Source organism: Poecilia reticulata, linkage group LG1, assembly GCF_000633615.1.
Source record: "Poecilia reticulata strain Guanapo linkage group LG1, Guppy_female_1.0+MT, whole genome shotgun sequence".
Classification (NCBI taxonomy): Eukaryota; Metazoa; Chordata; class Actinopteri; order Cyprinodontiformes; family Poeciliidae; genus Poecilia; species Poecilia reticulata.
In genome coordinates this window covers 30,992,229-31,009,530 of record NC_024331.1, presented here as the reverse complement: position 1 = coordinate 31,009,530, position 17,302 = coordinate 30,992,229, and the positions used below count along the sequence as shown (strand labels likewise).

At 40.1% G+C, this 17,302-nt stretch overlaps 1 protein-coding gene and 1 long non-coding RNA gene across 7 annotated transcripts in view; both read right to left on the bottom strand.

Moving 5' to 3' along the window:
• The window catches only part of LOC103472963 (uncharacterized), a 68,790-nt gene extending 68,009 nt beyond the window's left edge, over nucleotides 1–781 (bottom strand). The window contains exon 1 of one of the 6 annotated variants that reach the window (XR_001776711.1): nucleotides 544–781. This is a non-coding gene — a long non-coding RNA (uncharacterized LOC103472963). The remainder of the gene's footprint in view (nucleotides 1–543) is intronic. The other 5 variants (XR_534955.2, XR_534952.2, XR_534957.2 and 2 more) reach the window with 5 other exon arrangements.
• Nucleotides 782–1,670: 889 nt separating this feature from the next.
• spag5 (sperm associated antigen 5) lies at nucleotides 1,671–17,300 on the bottom strand. The gene is made up of 25 exons (XM_017304703.1): nucleotides 17,136–17,300; nucleotides 15,931–16,003; nucleotides 15,734–15,847; nucleotides 13,294–15,197; nucleotides 12,478–12,670; nucleotides 11,496–11,612; nucleotides 11,100–11,192; nucleotides 10,891–11,025; nucleotides 10,063–10,182; nucleotides 9,622–9,714; nucleotides 9,090–9,224; nucleotides 8,100–8,193; nucleotides 7,870–8,017; nucleotides 7,731–7,781; nucleotides 7,191–7,365; nucleotides 5,855–5,988; nucleotides 5,609–5,777; nucleotides 4,679–4,820; nucleotides 3,810–4,056; nucleotides 3,285–3,417; nucleotides 3,117–3,197; nucleotides 2,881–3,030; nucleotides 2,187–2,261; nucleotides 2,002–2,082; nucleotides 1,671–1,916 (listed from the first exon to the last, which is right to left on the bottom strand). Exons 2-25 carry the CDS (start codon nucleotides 15,955–15,957, stop codon nucleotides 1,845–1,847), a joined length of 4,683 nt encoding a protein of 1,560 aa, XP_017160192.1. The 5' UTR covers nucleotides 15,958–16,003; nucleotides 17,136–17,300; the 3' UTR covers nucleotides 1,671–1,844.
• Between the last annotated feature and the right edge of the window lie 2 nt (nucleotides 17,301–17,302).

Genomic DNA, 17,302 nt, shown 5'->3' with positions numbered 1-17,302 from the left:
ACTTTGGCCCTAATCAAACTAAATCTACAGAACTGTCAGGTGTGGAAACACATATAGATGTTTAGATATTTCTCTGCTTCAGCACAGCTGAATCAAATAATTAGGTCGAGTTTCTAATTCAACACTATGAGCTGTGTTGAATTAAGTTTGGACCACATTAATTCCTTAAGCTTTAACCTTTTTAGGTGGCCTGACACAGTATGCCAGAGTTATGCATAGAACATGCCAGTTTAGGGCTGCCACCAAAAATGACTGAAAAAAATAAAATATTTACCCCAATGTCACCACTAACATTAGTGTTGGCTAATAATGTAACCATCGGCATATTTTGGATGAAACACAAACATCAAAACAGAACTAAAAACCACTTGCGTTGCACAAGATGCCCAAGATGCTAGTTTAGCTAAAGCTAACAAAAGTTAATTTTAGCAAACAAAAACGATAGAAGCTTGAGTAGCTCGATGTAACCACATAAAATATTTTTTGTCATCTAACAGACACAAAAAAAGATTTTTTTTTAAATATGACTCAAAAGCAACTTACCCGATCGAAGTCATTATTGGTCCCGTTTTCAAGCCCGCGAACAGTCGCCTCCAGCCGTTAAATATCCCACAATGCATCGGTACATTTAAACTTTGCAGTACAGCTTAGTAACCCGACGAATTCTATATATTTTTTCCAGAAACATTTATGTTTACGGCAAATAGCTGTATTTTCAAGACCTCACTGTATAATCGTAATGTATATAAAGTGATCAAACTGTCAGGGGCTTTCGCAGATTAATGTCCAGATTTTCATTGTTTTTTTTAAAGGGACCTTAAGGTGATTAGTCCAATGCCTGCATAATTATCTCATTACTTATTTTCTAAAAAAAAATTGTCATTTTTATACTTCTTTACTTGTGAAAGCCCATCTAAAGTTTGTAATTTAACTACTCTAGCCATACACATAATAAAAACGGTCACTTCAAAGTGGCGGCCATCTTATGATTCTAACCACTTAAAGAAGGCACATATTCAAATCAAAGGTATATTCAAAACTGGGACTTTTGGATAACTCAATAGAGGAATTAAAGAACACAAATTAGAGGTGGAATAAAAGTCACATTTTCTCATATTACTGTAACTATTGATTTACATATCACTTAGTTTTGATCTCAAGCTGTTACAACCCTAAAGCTAATACACTAAATATATTTTTGACTGAATGTATTAGCCTGATTTCAAAACAGTATCTGTAAATCATTTAGGATGTATTCCAGGCTACAATAACATTCTGATAGAATCCTTCTTTTTCTTAAAACTTTCTTATTCTACATAGTAAATTGGTACATCCCAATTCTACTTTTGAGTAAGTTACTCAATGTTTTGGTGGTATGTCAATGTTATGGTGGTATATTGAGATTAAAGACATCTTTTTCAACGGAGTTCTGGCCGAAAGACAAGAAATCCAGCACAAAAAATAGAAATAAAACAAAAAAATTTGGTTGATAAAAGATAAATAATTATGAACTAATGTTGAATTATGGACAAGGGCTGCACAGAATCATGCTAAGGGCCACAAATGGCCTCTGGGCCACACTTTGGACTCCAGCATTACAGTAAAGTTCCAAGAAAGTGTTTCCTTTTTTTAGAACCAGAAAAGAGTTTTATGAAATGCAAGAGAAAATATCAAGATTGAACGAGACTGGTTTTAATGTTTATATTGTTGATTTTTAATTTATTGACAAAAGAAATTACATGTCCAACATATTAAGGTATTTTAATCATTCTAAAGATTAAAAACAAGTCAATGAACACAAAAAACATAAATAATCTAAACACGTGTCGACAACCAGAAACCCGTCAGCCGATGTAATCCACCAGCTGCTGCAGCTGTTCGCAACGTTTCACCACTTCTGGCAGCGAGAGGAGAGTCTGTGAGGAAATAAAAACATGTCCATCAAACGTTAATAAAAAGATAAAATCACAAATATGAACCACAACAGAATAAACGCCTCACCTCTCTGACTTTATTGATCATGTGGTTTAAAATTTGGAGCTCATTCTCAGACTTCTGCTGGTTGGTTTGGTGGATGATTTGCTAAAAGAGATGTGATGATAATAAACACGACGACTGTGAGGTATTTCCCACACAGGTGTGTGGACAGAAATCACAGTGAGCCCACAGATACAATCAGCACTCACATGGCGCTTGGCTCTCTCCAGGAGTTTCAATTTGGCCTGCTCTGCTTCCTGTAGACTGGCCTTCAGCTTCTCCACCTGGTGGACAAAAACATCAACAATCACAAATCGACAGATAAAATAAGTAATGAATGTGCCACGATTTTTTTATAATAAACATATCTTCGAAAGTGTTATTGGTATGAAATTTTCAGCAAGTAGAAACCCAACTATTCCATACACAGAGAGAAACAAAAATAAATAAGTTGAAATCCATCTATTATTTTCAGTAACCATAAAATTGCACAAATTGAAATTACAAATATAAATCTGTAATGGAAACAGGCCAATCGCGAAAAAAAAAATGCACTGGAAACATTTTTATCATTACGTGAGCCATGTGATCAACCCAAGTAATCTGCCAGATGTTACTACTGATGGAAACGCAAAAGAAGACAACAGGAAGTGTTAGGAGGATGATTTTTTTTTTCAGACAATGTTTAGCTAGCTCCTCCAGATCCTCACAGCATCACAGTTAAAAAGTTTGTGACATCATCATAACACTTCGGTAAAAATACAGACTACAATTTCCCCAAAACGCTGCTTACATAGCCACTCAGGTTGTTAGCAACAGCTGGTGAAAATTTTATGTCAGAAATATGTTGGAAAATAGTGATCAATGCTTATTTTACCCACTGTGATCAGCAGCAGTACTGACCTTCTTCAGCAGCTGGATCTTCTCCTCCATGTGGTGAGCTGGGGCCGCCGCCGGGCCGCCGGTTCTCCTCAGCTCCTCCCGCAGGAACTGGGACTCCACTGTGGATTGCTGCAGGGCGCGACGCAGCTCCGCCGCATCCCTTCGCAACTCCTGAGGGGGAAATTTAAAACATCAAAACTGAATAACAATATTGATAATGTTTCCTTAAAGCTCATATCTGGGTTTTTAAGTTATACATTGTTGTCGCTCTTGTGTTTGCTTAAAATCTCCTGGGCCTCTTGGACGTCTGCCATCAGCTTCGTCAGAGTTTTCTCGTCCTAAGAGGAGAAAAAAAATAAAACATTTAAACTTGTCGGACTGAATTGCAATCCGACAACAGATGCAGAAACATCAGGAGTCCAGACCTGAGCTTTCTGCTGCAGAGCCTGGTTTCCTCTCTCCACCAGGCTGCTGAGGCGCCGCACCTCCTGCTTCAACTCAAGGACTTCAGCTTGATGCCTGCTGCTTGAGGTCTGCAGCTCCACCTGCAGGCCATCGCTGGAACAGCATGGAATAAAAAAATTTAAGACCCAAGTTGTTGTTGCCAAGGTAGATAAGAATGTCTTCACATTTAAGTATCAACCGATCTCCGATCACCCAAAAATTAGACAAACTTTTATCCTTAACGTTCCAATTAAATATATAAGACATTAAAAATAGTTTGGTAAGCTAAAACATTTATGTGTGGAAAAACTAAAACAAACGACAGATCTTAACATCCGAAAAGCTTTTGCTGACTTTTCCGCTGTTGGACCATGTCTGAAATCATGTCAGACATTTCTTTCCTTAACACTGTATAATTTTAAACAGTAACTGTAAGTAATAAAAGTATTTATGCATTAAATCCAGATAAATCAGGTTATATCTGCTGCCTGGTATCGTCCACCTACATGGTGCCGTGCATCTCCTGCAGCTGCGCGTCTCTGCAGCGCTGCGCCTGTTGCAGCGTGCTGATGAGCTCTGCGACGGTTCTGCTGAGGCCAGAGAGGAGCTCCGTCATGCTGCTCTGCTCCTCCTCCTCCTCATCCTCCTCTTCATCCTGGACCGGGTCTGAGATCGTCTTCGGGTTCAGAGCTGCGATGCGAGTGAAGGCGCTCGTCTCGCTGAAAAACCCGTCACTCTGTGGCTCTGATGCATCTGAGGGGAAACAAAGATCACAAATCAGACTCAAATCAACATTTTTAATCAGCATGTGAAGCAGAATTTATTATTTGAAAGCAAAATACAAGGATAAAGGTGAAATATTATTAATTTCTTCTCAAATTTTTTATGTTTTTTGAATAACTGTCCGTTGATGAAAACAAACAAAAGTTTAATTCAATTAAAAGATACATTTTTGATCCCAAGGGGAAGAGAAATGTTGTAGCAAACAACCAAATGTTAAACTTTTACTTAGCCAAACTCTACACTATTTTAATACAAATCATTCTTTAAAATACTTTTTTTTTTACCCTGTCAGTGTGCAACAGGAATGAAAACCTGGAAATCACTTCCTTCATCTGTTTCAAATATAACAAATGCTGGAGCTTTTAAAAGAGTCTTCTTAATCATTTCATCATGAAAATGTTATAATTTTACATTCATGAATTAACATTCATTACCATTGCTATATTAAGCGTGTGTCACTGTTTTTGTAATAAATATCTGTTTGTTCTTTTAATAACATGAATCCCAGGAGGAGCAGCCATTGTCACGGCAACGGCGAATGGGGATCCAGATAAATAAACAAATGAACTCATATTAGTTAAAAAGTTTTCACCTAAAGTCGAGTCTGTTCTGACGTTTTCCTCCTTCTCGGCCGTTAAAGCCACCATGACGCTGTCGACGAAGGAGCTGGACGTCTGATGGCGCGCTGCACCGGAGAACATGGCCGACTCTTTCTGCTTTTGGTGTTCTTCCCTCTGAAAACCAAATAATTAAGCATACAAATGTGCTTAAAACTCTCAACACGCTGCATTTACTGCCTCAGATTAATAGAAACTCTCAGGGAAGCAACAACTGATCTTCTTCATGACCATTTGTCCTTTTTAGTGGTGTTGGTCAGTGCTTCTCCAGGATTTCTGGGTCGTTTTATGTTTGAATTTCTTTTATTAAAAATCATACGACCAGCTGAAGGATTTATTATTTTGTCTTTCTTTGACAACAATTATCTCAGTAACTGATTGTTCTGACAATCGTGTAAGCAAATTGGCTGATTTTGATTTAACCACTTGAGCCTTTTAAGCAATGTTAGAAATACATTAAAATATGCAAATTAATAATAAATTTTTTTAAGTAAGAAAACAAACATTTAATTGCCTAAAATGCAATAGCATTCCTTTCGTGATCATTTGTAGCAATGGATGGATGCATTTGCAGCTAAAATAATAATTTCAAAAACGTGAAGAGCTCAATAATTTCTCCTCAATTTAAACTCAATATAGAGTAGAGAGGGCTCTGATAAGTTTATTAGTTTTTGGATTGGATAAATTGTTTTATCCAATATTAATCAATTTTTGGATAAATTGATTAATAATTGACAGAAAATTGTGCTAAACAGGAGATTTTGTAACAGAATTTGAACCAGCCGAAGCTAAAAATGGGTGAAACATATTTATATAAAGATGTTTATATTTTTTTGTACAGTTTTGTCTACCTTGCTGCTCTGAGTGTGTTGTTCTCTTAGCCTTTATGCTTCAGGTTTCATTACCTGGTTGCTAAGGGAAACCTGCAGCTCTGTGGTCAGGCCGCGCAGCGTGTGATGGAGGACGGTGATCTCAGTGACCACCTCAGCCATCTTCTCCTGCAGCTCCATGCGAGCGGCGCCGGCTGAGCATCGGCCCGTTTCCAGCTCGTCACTCAGACTCTGATTCTCAAGCCTTTAAAAACACAGATCGATTTAAACCTGCATGAAAAATTAGAGAATCTTAACTAGCTAGAAACGAAACAAACTTACTGAAGTTTGTAGACTTCTGATTTCAGGTCTTCGCACTCGATGTTTCTCTCCCGCAGCGCCTGCAGGTTGCTCCTGAGCATCCGTTCGCTCTCAGCCACCTGCTCCCTCGCCACCTCGTTCTCCATCTGCAGGAACTGAAATAAAAAATGGCTGAAATGAAGCGCGGGGTGTGGACATACAACCATACATCTTTGAAAAGCAGAAGTGGAACCTTCTACACAATCAACAAGAATGTAGCAACTGGTTTCTGGATAATTAGTCCACAACAAAACACTCGTCTTTTCCAGCAGCCATTGCACAGTGCATACAGCGGTAAAACCAGCTGACTAAACCTGCTGAAGCTCAGCCAGGTAACGGGCGGAACCCTGCTGGGGTTGCCAGGAAACGGGCGGAACCCTGCTGGGGTTGCCAGGTAACGGGCGGAACGCTGCTGGGGTTGCCAGGTAACGGGCGGAACGCTGCTGGGGTTGCCAGGTATCGGGCAGTGCCTGCTAATTTGGGACGTTACACCCTGAAGGTTTTTGATACGACTTATTTTCCAGACGCCGAAAAACATTAACATATTGCCAAAAACTACATGTTTTTCTAGGATGTTTTTAGAAGCAGTAGAAACTAAAACGGGAGTATTAAAAACATGACAAATATAAATTTTGAATAATACGTCCCCCTTTAATGAATGGTATTCTGAATACACATGGATTTTTGGAGATAGGAGTTTGAAAGTGTTGCAAGAAGCCCACTCCATAATTTGTAAAACTTAGCATTTTACAAACACTGTAGTAACGAGGGTATTAGATCACCTTACAAAAGTAATACAATTGGTAAATGTGCCATTTACCATAAAATCTGTAAATGAAGTAATGAGAAGCCAGAAAAGGATGATTGTACCTACAGTAACAGTACTGTAGGTACTGTAACTACAGTAACATCTTCAACAGATTGTTTACTCGCTTGCTGGTCACACCAACACCAGCTGATCATATCGATTCCTGTGACTTTTGTGGCTCCATTAACATTAACACTGCAGAAATGCAGTTTGTTCTTTTAGTGTGAAACTGCAATGGAAATTCACACTTAATTACGCAAATGTTATATTTACAAATAGTGAACACTGGACACCAAGAAGCATAATAAAAAAGTCTTAATTAGCAATTTTGCAGGTTTTTAGTAAATATTTTATATTTCTGCGGTTTGTGCAAAAAGTGATTGTTGGTTGGACAACAGAACTAAAAACAGTTTCTGATTAAGAAGCCAATATTAGGTTTTTAATCTTATGGGGATTTAAGCTAATTTCAAAATAAAAGCGTCACGAAAACGTGACGGGTTTCCAGCTGACCTCGTTCATTTCCCGCACGCCGCCCAGCTGGGCGCAGACTTCCTGCAGCTGCTGGATCTTAACCGTCTGAGACTGGGAAAGGTTCTGGAGCTGACCGAGCTGCTGGTCGCTCTCAGCCAGCGCCCAGTCCAGTTCACTGACCCGCTGCTCTGAACCCGACAGAGACGCCTGCAGCCTGGAGGAGAACAGGAGAGAAAACACACAACAGGCGAAGAAATTTACTGAAAAACTGAATGAAAGGAAAGAAAGGGAGGAGGGAAGGAAGGAAGGAAGGAAAAAAGACTGGAAGGATCTGCAAGAAAGGAAGATAAGAAAGAAGGAAGGAAATAAGGAAGCAAGTAAGGAAGGAAAGACGGAAGGAAGAAAGGAAAAAAAGGAAGGAAGGATCTGAAAGGAGTGAATAAAAGAAGGAAACAACAAGAGATGGGAAATAAAGTCTGGGAATCTGAAAAGCCTTCCTCCTCTTCAATTATTGAGTTTCTATAAATTCTCTCAAATTGTTGAAACTTCTCCTAAAATCGAACCAAAGTCGGCGCTTACTGATTTGCTCTTTCGTTGGCTTCATGCAAGTCTTTCCAGGACTGCTGCATCCTGCAGAAACAGAAAAACCCACATGCTGCGTTAAAGCAAAGGTTTCCCTCATCACCAGATATCCTGACCTCTGACCCCTGGATCCTACTTGGTGGTCTCGGCGGCGAGCGCCTGCTCCAGGAAGGCGTAGGACGCCAGCGTGGAGGAAATGGTCGCAGACAGCTCCGTCACCTTCCTCTCCAGCTGAGCAGACTCCTCCTCTCCCGCCGTTAGTTTCTCCCGCAGGACCCCCATCTCTGAAATTTACCAACACAGAAACTACAACGTCTGAAACGCTGAGAGAGGCAGAAAAACAGCGAGGAGCGAATGAAACGCCACCTGATGTCAGGATGGTGATCTGCAGATTTAAATCGCTGATCTGCTGCGAGGCGGTTTGGAGGTTCAGGTGAGTTTCCTTCAGCTCGTCTTCAATCTGTAGAGCAGAGGATCGTTGGAGACGACGCTTTTAGTTTAACAAGCTAAACCGCCAAACACAGAACTGATCTAAATTAAAACACAAATTTTTACTGTCAACATTCCAGAATGAGACCGATTTATCAGGCCAATTTTTAATATGAAACACAAAACCTAACACTTCACTACGTATGTAAGGAACGAAGGACACGGAAGACATGAAACACAATGATGGGAGAAAGAAAACGAAAAATGAAAAGGATGAACGAAATCAAAGACAGAAGAAAGGACAAACAAAATAAAAGATGCATGAACAAAAAGACAAGCAAAAAGAACAAATGAAAAGACAAAAAGAGGGACAGCAGGATGACAGGACTAACAAATGAAACAATAAAAAGATGAATGGACACAAGCACAGACAAAAAACCAAACRAAAAACAAACAATAAAAAATTAAATGAAAAATGAATGAAAAGACAGACGGATAAAATAAAGGACAAAAACCAAAAGACAAACCCAAGGAAAGGACGAATGAAAGAAAAGGAAAAATAAAAGATAGGACAAATGAAAGAAGGAAATAAAGATAAAAGGCAAAGACAGGTAAAAAGGAAAAGAGGATCAGAAAGGAAACTAATATTTTTTTAAATCAGACTTATTGAACTTTAATTTCCAGAATTTCACTGAAAGTTTAAAGACAAGTGAAGAAATCCTGAAATGTTTGGACCGGGTTCAGGACCGAGCCTCCACATCGATGGGACCGATCGCCACGGTAACCATGTTGCTAAGCAACACCTGAACATGAGAAAGTTCGCTACAGAACCAACCACACAGCCACTTTCCCCAAAGTACAAGTTTACCCTCCAATAATCTGCTCCACCTCAGATTAAACGGCCTAATCCAGCGCGTTTCATCTGACCTGCTCTCTCTCTTCGGCGGCTCGCTCTCTCGCCGCCCGATGCTCGTCTCTCTCCCTCAGCGCGGCGGCGGCTCGCTCGTTCAGCTGAAGGAGCGTCGGGGCCGTTTTCTGCAGGAGGCTTCGCACGCTGCGGAGCTGGCAGACAGAAAACCAGGGTGTGAGAGTATAACGTTATAGTTTAGTTGCTTTAATCAGTTTTTAGAGTGAGATCGCTGGTTTTTAGTAGCTATCAGTTCAATATTGCTTAGTTTCAATTTAACATTTTTAGTTATAGTAGTAGTTTTAGTTTTTTTCATAAAAATAAAAAAATCTATTTCACATCAGTTCAAAAGGTTAATAAATAGGTTAACACAAAAGCAAAGATTTTATATTTATAATTTCAGTACGTTTTAGTTTGAATTAGTCAGTTTTTCCCCATTAATCACAGTTTTTATTTATGAACTGCAAAAATCACAACCAACAAATGTTACGTCGTTGGTTTTAGTTAACCCTGCTGGAAATGGAAACCTTTCTGCTTCTCTGCTGAGCGTACCTCCTGCATCAGGCTGGAGTGATCCTCTGCAGTTCGGGACAGAAGATCGGCGGCCGAGCTCAGCGTTTCCTGGCAGGTCCGGTTCAGAGCAACCTGCAGGAGGCGAGGAAGCAACACCATGCAGGTTAGGAGGCCGTTCTTACAGACATGCAAATCTTTCAGCGTCAAACAATTTTATTCAATTACAATTTTTAGGGTCAAAATTTGATTCAGAAACTATTTAAAACATTTATTTAAAACAATTCTGGAAGGCTCCATACTGGACAATCAAATTACATCAGTTTATCTTAAAAGAAAAATATGTTTAAGGATAAATGTCTAATTTAAATGACGTATATACATAGCTCCCACAAGTCTGAATCGGACGTGATCCGTGCCATTGATTTGCGATTTCCTGTAGAATCCATCATTATTTTCTGCACCTCCAGTCGTTTTGTTTACCTGATCCGGGTAGGTTTGGTTCAGAGCCGCTAGCAGCTCCTCCTGAGATCCGACACTTTTCTCCAGAGCTGAGACTTCGGAGGCGCAGTGAGTCCTCAGCTGATCCATCGCACTGAAAGCCTGCAGACACAAACGCTCCGCTTAAAACACAACAAATCGTTTAACCACACGACATATTAAAACAACCTCAATAATTTCCATTTGCATCATCTTTTTGTCAACCAATAACTGGGTGATAAAAAATCTTCTCTCTGGTGTTTTGGTCTTAACTGAACCTTTTTTTGAAAGAATTTTGTTTACAGAGACTAAAAATTCATTTTATTTGTCGTTTCTCTTGTTTTATTTATTTTGGATATTTAAAATGTTTTCAATTTATTTATCTGATTTAGTTCATAATTGGGTCATATTTAAAATTACCTCTAGTTTCACACTCTATATTAATTGTAATGTATTTAACAGTTTGGATGGGGGTAGGTTGTCAATAAATAAACCATTTTGAGGGTAGGCCAGTCGCTAAAAGCAATAAATCAATTAACTGCATGCATTTTTTGGATTAATTTATTAATAATTGGACAGCAAAACTGCTTAGTAGGAGTCCCTTTTTTTGCAGAATTAGAAGCTAAAACGTCTACCACTTTAAGAGTTTTTTTATTATTTTTAAATGCAAAATATATACTTTTGTACAGTTTTGACATAATTGCTGCTCTGAGTGTGGTGTTCTTTGAGGAAATAGCCTTTTCTTGAGTCTGTATACTTTTGTTAATGATAAAACTAAAAATATTAATTGTAATTTATCAATATGAGGTATTGATCTTGTATTTTCCTTACTGCCTCCTTGGCCGTGAAGGCTTCTTCCATCCGAGCCTCCATGTTGTTCCTCTGCTGAAGAACTTCTTTCACTTTCTCCAGGATTCTCCTCTGAGTTTCCTTTGATTTCTCAAACAGGGACTTCATGAGCTCGTACTGCAGAGCAGCACAACAAAGCTGGATTAATTATTACACATATTCAATCAGCTGAAAGGTATAAATTTACATACATGGGACGCCAGGTTCTGATGGTCCTCCATGATGGTTTCGCCCATTTTCTTCATGTTGGTCAGAGCTGCATCTGAGTCGCTGCTCAAAGAAGACTGCAGAGAAAGTCCAACAGGTTTAAAAACGTTTTTATCTCAGGATCTGTGGTACCTGATCTGGTTCCACAGATCAGGATTCATACACTTTTCAGGCAAATTCAAGCACTTTTCAAGGTAGGATTTCAAACTTTTCCAGCAACACACTTTGGAGATAAAAACAATGCAAATAAACTTAAAAAACAGTTTCAATTCAATTAGTGTCTTGTGATGGTTTTCTACAAGGAAAACTAAAACATTGCATCTTTTTACGAACCCTGACAGCAGCTTAAACGTTGAGGTGATTTCTGAGGTTTGTCTCACCATGGCAGCTCTCATCTCCTGCATAGCCTGGACGAGATTCTGCAGGGAATTTCCATCAAGCTCCAGCTCAGTGATCCGGCTCAGAGCCTCCATGTAGAGATCTCTGTACATCGTGGTCTGAACAAGGGATGAAAATATTAAAGTTTATCAGAAAAATTCAAAACAAGCTAATGAGGGATGCAAATTAATAGTTCATTAGATTAAAATTAGTTCCAATTGATTAACGTATAGAATCCATTTAGGTCTTCTTTCAGTGTTGCAGTTTAGCCACCATCCAGCAGAGGGTGCTGCTGGTCATCCTGAAGTGGAGCCAGTTGATACAGAGACAAAGATGGCAGTGCCATACCAGAACCGTAAATGGTCCAAACTGAGTTTGGTGTATACAGCAGCACATTAGGGCCATTGTAGATTTTAAAAAAAGAATAAAAGGAGGAATAAATTTGCCAGAAAAATCTCAAAAATTTGGAGATTGATCTCAGATGTCTTCTAGAAAGAAATTGGACATTTTTGAGCTTGAAAAGTCAAAAACTTTAAACTTTTGAAGCTCAGACAATTTCCAAAAGTCGAAAACTTTCATATGTACGAGCTCAGAAAATTAGCAAGTTTTTCCTAGGAAGTGTAAAATTAATCTCAACATTTCTGAGTTTTATCTTGCAAATTTCTGACTTTTCAACCTCAAAAATTTCCAAGTTTTTTCTACAACATTTCTGAGATTAATCTCAAAATTTCCAAGATTTTAGGCAAAAATTTACTAATTTTTTCCTATGTACATGTATGAGGGTCAGGGGTGGGATGCAAGATGCACTTCATGCAAATGCGTCTTGGTTGGCATAGAAAGACAGTCGATGCTCTTCAAGCAAGAGAAAACTCAGATTTTTAAGAAAATGGCCGCTTATCAATTAGTTGTTAGTTGATCGATGAGCTCAATCACTCATCAATGGATAACTTGCATCTCTAGTTGTGATCCGTTCAGTGTTTTTACCTGACTGAGCTCAGTGTGGTTCGTCTGAACCAGCTTCTCTCTCAGGTCCGACGGAGCCGGGCCCGAACAGGGGCGGCGGTGCGCCCTGGCTGCAGCCAGCTGCTGGACCAACGCCTCCACCATGATCATGCTGGACATCAGCCTCTGCTCCAGCTCCGGCCGCGGGAGGCTCTCCAGGCTGCCTGCAGGTAAACTGAAACCACACCGGAGAACTTTACACCCATCCGTCCATCTAGGGATGGCATAAAATTCATATCACAGTATACATTCTGATGGGTGGCGGTGACGATATGTATCGCAATACGATTTGTATAAATCTTACAACAGAAACAAGCAAATAAAAAAAAATCTGATAACATTTGAGTGTGATATATGTATTTTTATGTGTTTAAACTCGTTTTTGCAGATGTAAATCGTATGCAATGTTTGTAACCGTTTTGTTTACGTTTTTTTGAACCTGCCTGTTAAACGACCTCTCCTTTGCATTCCCCGCCATTCTGCTTCCCGCTTGCTCTGCTTTGATACCAGCTGATTACGTCATCAACAAGCATTATGGCGATTGACTGCGGATCTCTATCGTAGGCCAAATTTCTGTCGTTTTCCCACAGCTATCCATCAATCTATCACCCTCCATCATCGATTGAACAGGTTAAAATTCACTGTTTATAAATATGAAAAGAAGTTTGAGAGAAACTTTGAAAGAAAGAAGGAAAGAAACTTCAAAAGAAAGAAAGGTCGACAGAAGGAAGGAATGAAGGAAAGACAGAAGAACATTTGAAACAAAGTTGGAAAGAAAAAGAAAGAGACATCACTCACTTCCAGATGAGCGGTTCGGTCGCTGTGCAGGAATCAGTCACAGAGAATTCCCTCTTTTTCACAAATATTCCCGACGTGTTCAGACTGTGGTCCACCATCTTCAGTGGACTGGTGCCCACACAGACGCTGTGGGACTCGGCAGGATCTGCTCTGTCTGAGGGGGCCATGAAGGCAGCAGGAGGATCTGCTCTGTCTGAGGGGGCCATGAAGGCAGCAGGAGGATCTGCTCTGTCTGAGGGGGCCATGAAGGCAGCAGGAGGATCTGCTCTGTCTGAGGGGGCCATGAAGGCAGCAGGAGGACCGGCGCTCATCTTTCCACACGCCATCATGAGGAACTCGGCCATCTGCCGAAGCTGCTGCTGAAACTGGCCATCAGGAATCAGCGGCACCGTTTCCGGCTGCGCTTTCTTCCCAGAATCCTCCAGTGGCTTTGAACTTACAACCGTGGAGTTAAGCAGAGGGCGGGGCATTGGGTTTTCGAGCTGCTCTGCTAACAGCCCCATGGAGTCGACATCAACAGGAGCCCAAAGGCTTTTCTCATCCTCCAGAGCAGAATCGTCAGGTAGAAACATGTCCTGACCCGACACCACGGGGCGCTTCAGCGCGGACAGGGACGCCCTCTTCACGATGGGGCTGAGAAACTGCAGGGCGGAGGCAACTGACGGACACTCAGACAGGACTTTTAAGATAGCAGGAGATACAGGAGGAGCTTTTTCTGCAGAGTTACAGAGACCCAAAGAACCCAGAGCGCTGTCCTTTGCCTCGGAGTGGGATCTGGAATCCAGCTGCTGCTGCCACAGAGTTTCTGCTGACGCGTCAAGATGGCTGCAGTCAGACGCAACTAAAGGAGTGTTTTCAGGAATCTCATCCACCACTTTTAAGGATGCGTTAGTCTCAGGTGGTAGATTAGTATCAACTTCACTGTTCTTCAGACGGTCAGTCGTTTGTTCTTCGTTGTAATTCTCTTTAGGCGAAGTCAACATCTTCTCAGAGACCTGGGATTCACCTGATTTCCAATCAAACTTTTCATCCTGCCCATGAGGTAGCACTGAGTTTATTTCAGCGCTGCACGGCTGTACGTTCAGAACAGTGTTCACCTCCTCTGGTGGAGGAGAGGAGTTGTATTTTACGTTGCAGTAGGGATGATCTAAGTGATCTTTACTGTTTTCCAGATCATAATCACTGGCTAACACACTCGGATCCATGCTGTGGTTGCAACCAGAACAGGTGTGAGAAAGAGGAATAGTCTCATCTGCAACATCAGCGTCCGCTTGGATTTCTACCTCGCCACCGCTGCAGTTCAGCAGCTTCAGAGTTAGACCATCGGGGTTTTCTGATCTCTGCGCTGTAGAGAGATCATCGTTTCCACTGCTGCAGTAGAGATGATCGACATGCTCCGCTGGAAGCAGCAGGGTGCAGTCGGCTGAGTTTGTGCCGTCGTCTTGTGCTGGACCCCAGAGGTCGTCCTGGGTCAGAGGAACCGTCTCTTCCTGTGATCCAGTGGAGTCTGAAACGTCAACCTCACCTCCATCACAGGCGAACGGCTTCCACATTAAACATTTCTCCTCATCGGCTTCACAGTTGATTGGCGAATCCGGCTGTTCGACGCTGCGGTTGGAATATGGACGCTCCACATGCTCAATGCAGGATTGCTCCGTCCTGCTGGGTGAAGCGACTGAATCTTCCGCTTCGGCGTTAAGAGTAAAAGTTGTCCCATCTTTAGGCAAAATCAAACTCTGTCCTCCACCATCCGAGGAGTCTGAAATCTCAACTTCACCTCCGGAACAAATAAAGGTTTTGAATGTGACGTCTCCAAGTCCACACACAGACTGGGTAGTATCCATGGAAACGGGAACGGTCAGAGTGCCCAACTGGGTCTGTGTGCCACAGAGATGAAGGTCAGTCTGTGGAAGAGATTTAGTAATGAGTAACAATAGAGCAAAACTTACACTGTTAAAAATAACATCAATAATTTGAGCTTTGTAGCTGGTTATGAGACAAAAAGAGGGGTCCATTTTTCAAATCTTATTTCCACCAGGTTTTTCCATTTGTCTATAAATGAAGACTAAATATTTAATTAGCAGGCTAAATATTAGAAAGCTAAATATTTAGCTTCCTAGGTAAGTATTTAGTTTGAAACTCAATGTTTAGCTTGCTAATTACATGAATCTACATTTAGTGGCAAATGTAATATTTAACTTGCTAACTGAATATTTACTTTTAAGCTAAATGTTTAAGCTGAAGATAAATACTTAGCTTGCTAATTAAATATTTAGTGTGTTATATAAATAACTAGGAGAAATTACGACTTTGAAAAATGAACTCCATTTTCTATCTTATGATCTGGGAATTTTGGGCAGTGTAACTTTCCAAACAGCACCCCACAAATAAAAAAAACAAAACTAAAAGTCAATATTTCTGAAAGTTTGCACAAACTTACCATGCTAGCTTTCACTGTGTCACCGCTGAATTGTGGCTTTGACCTGATCCTCGATGGCGGAGTCTCATTTTCCAGGCTTCTCAGAGGAGTACGCTCGCCTCTTCTACTGGAAGACTACCATCAACAAACGTTGACTGGCTCATCATCAGATACCAAACTGAGCAATAATCTCACACTGTGTGCAGAAGAAGACTTACCCAGTCTTCTGTGCTGGACCATGACATCCTCTCACAAAGATCAATCTGGAGTCCGCATAAACAACCTCTTCAGCTGCAAATTTAAAACAATATTAATCTATTTTTACATCCCCAACCAATTCTCAATCACGTAATACACCAAAGACTTCCAATGCAGCTGCAATATTGCTTAATGCTTCTCTGTTTAGTCGTGGTTTACTCCTACAACAAGCCATTGAACAGCTGCTGCCATCACCCCAGTTCTTTCTTTTCACTGTAAAAGAAAATAAGGTAAAAGTGTATTTTCGTTAACAGTGTAAATACTCCTATGAAGGCCAGTGCTTCTTTGATTTTTGTGTCCAAGTGCTCTAAAAACTCAACTGAGTCAGATTAACGTTAATTCCTTCAAAGGGGAGTCTTTATTTCCCACTGCCGCTATATGCTTTTTCATCATGAGGACAAGTAAATTCAGCTAATTTTTATTTTTAATAGTACAAACTCACAAAATATATAATTCCATAGTTATTTATAAAGGAAAAATCAATTCAGTCACATAATTTATTCTAATTATCAAATGTTATCTTAGATAGCATTAGACTAATCATAATTATCTGAATTACATTTTTTTTACAATTAGGAGTGAATAGAAGAGTAAATCTAAGACTTTGAATTACTGCGCAAATTTGTTTTCTCATAATCCACCATTACTTTTATATGCGTTTATCTGACAGTAATGTTTATTAAGTCACTATTTACTTATTTTTAGTCTGTTGCTGGCTTAGTGCTCATATTAAATATTAGCATTTATTTATAAACACCGGCCTCTGCTACTATTAAAGTTTTGTTTTAGCATATTTACTGTGCTTATTTACGTTGTTTAGCAGGCGTAGGTTTGTTCATTATTTACGCAGAAATCCTGAGAACAAGCTAGCTTCTGATGTCAGTTATCAGGCAGACAGAACCTGTTAAACACCTACTAAATGCTGTAACATGCATTCATAGTTTGATATCTTTAGATTATTGAGGTGTTTAGAACAATAACAGTAGAGTATAACGCAGCCAAAGACGTTCAGAGAGCATTTAAACACGTCTAAGTTATGGAAAACTTACGTTAGCTGAAGTTGGTTTTCTTGTAACGGAGTCAGTTAACAAACAACCAATTAAACATGAAAATTTAACTGCAATTATTTCAAACACGAGCGTTATATAGTCTTAAAATACTTCACCTTGCAGACTTAAACAGCCAACTTGAACCAATGTTCCAAATCTGATGAATAAAGTTGTTTTTCCCGAGCTGACATCAACCGCGTTACGTTCAAAACAGACCGATTCAAAAACACAAACTCGGCGCTGATTGGTCGCTTCTCTTCTTCTGACGCACAAACCCTGCTTT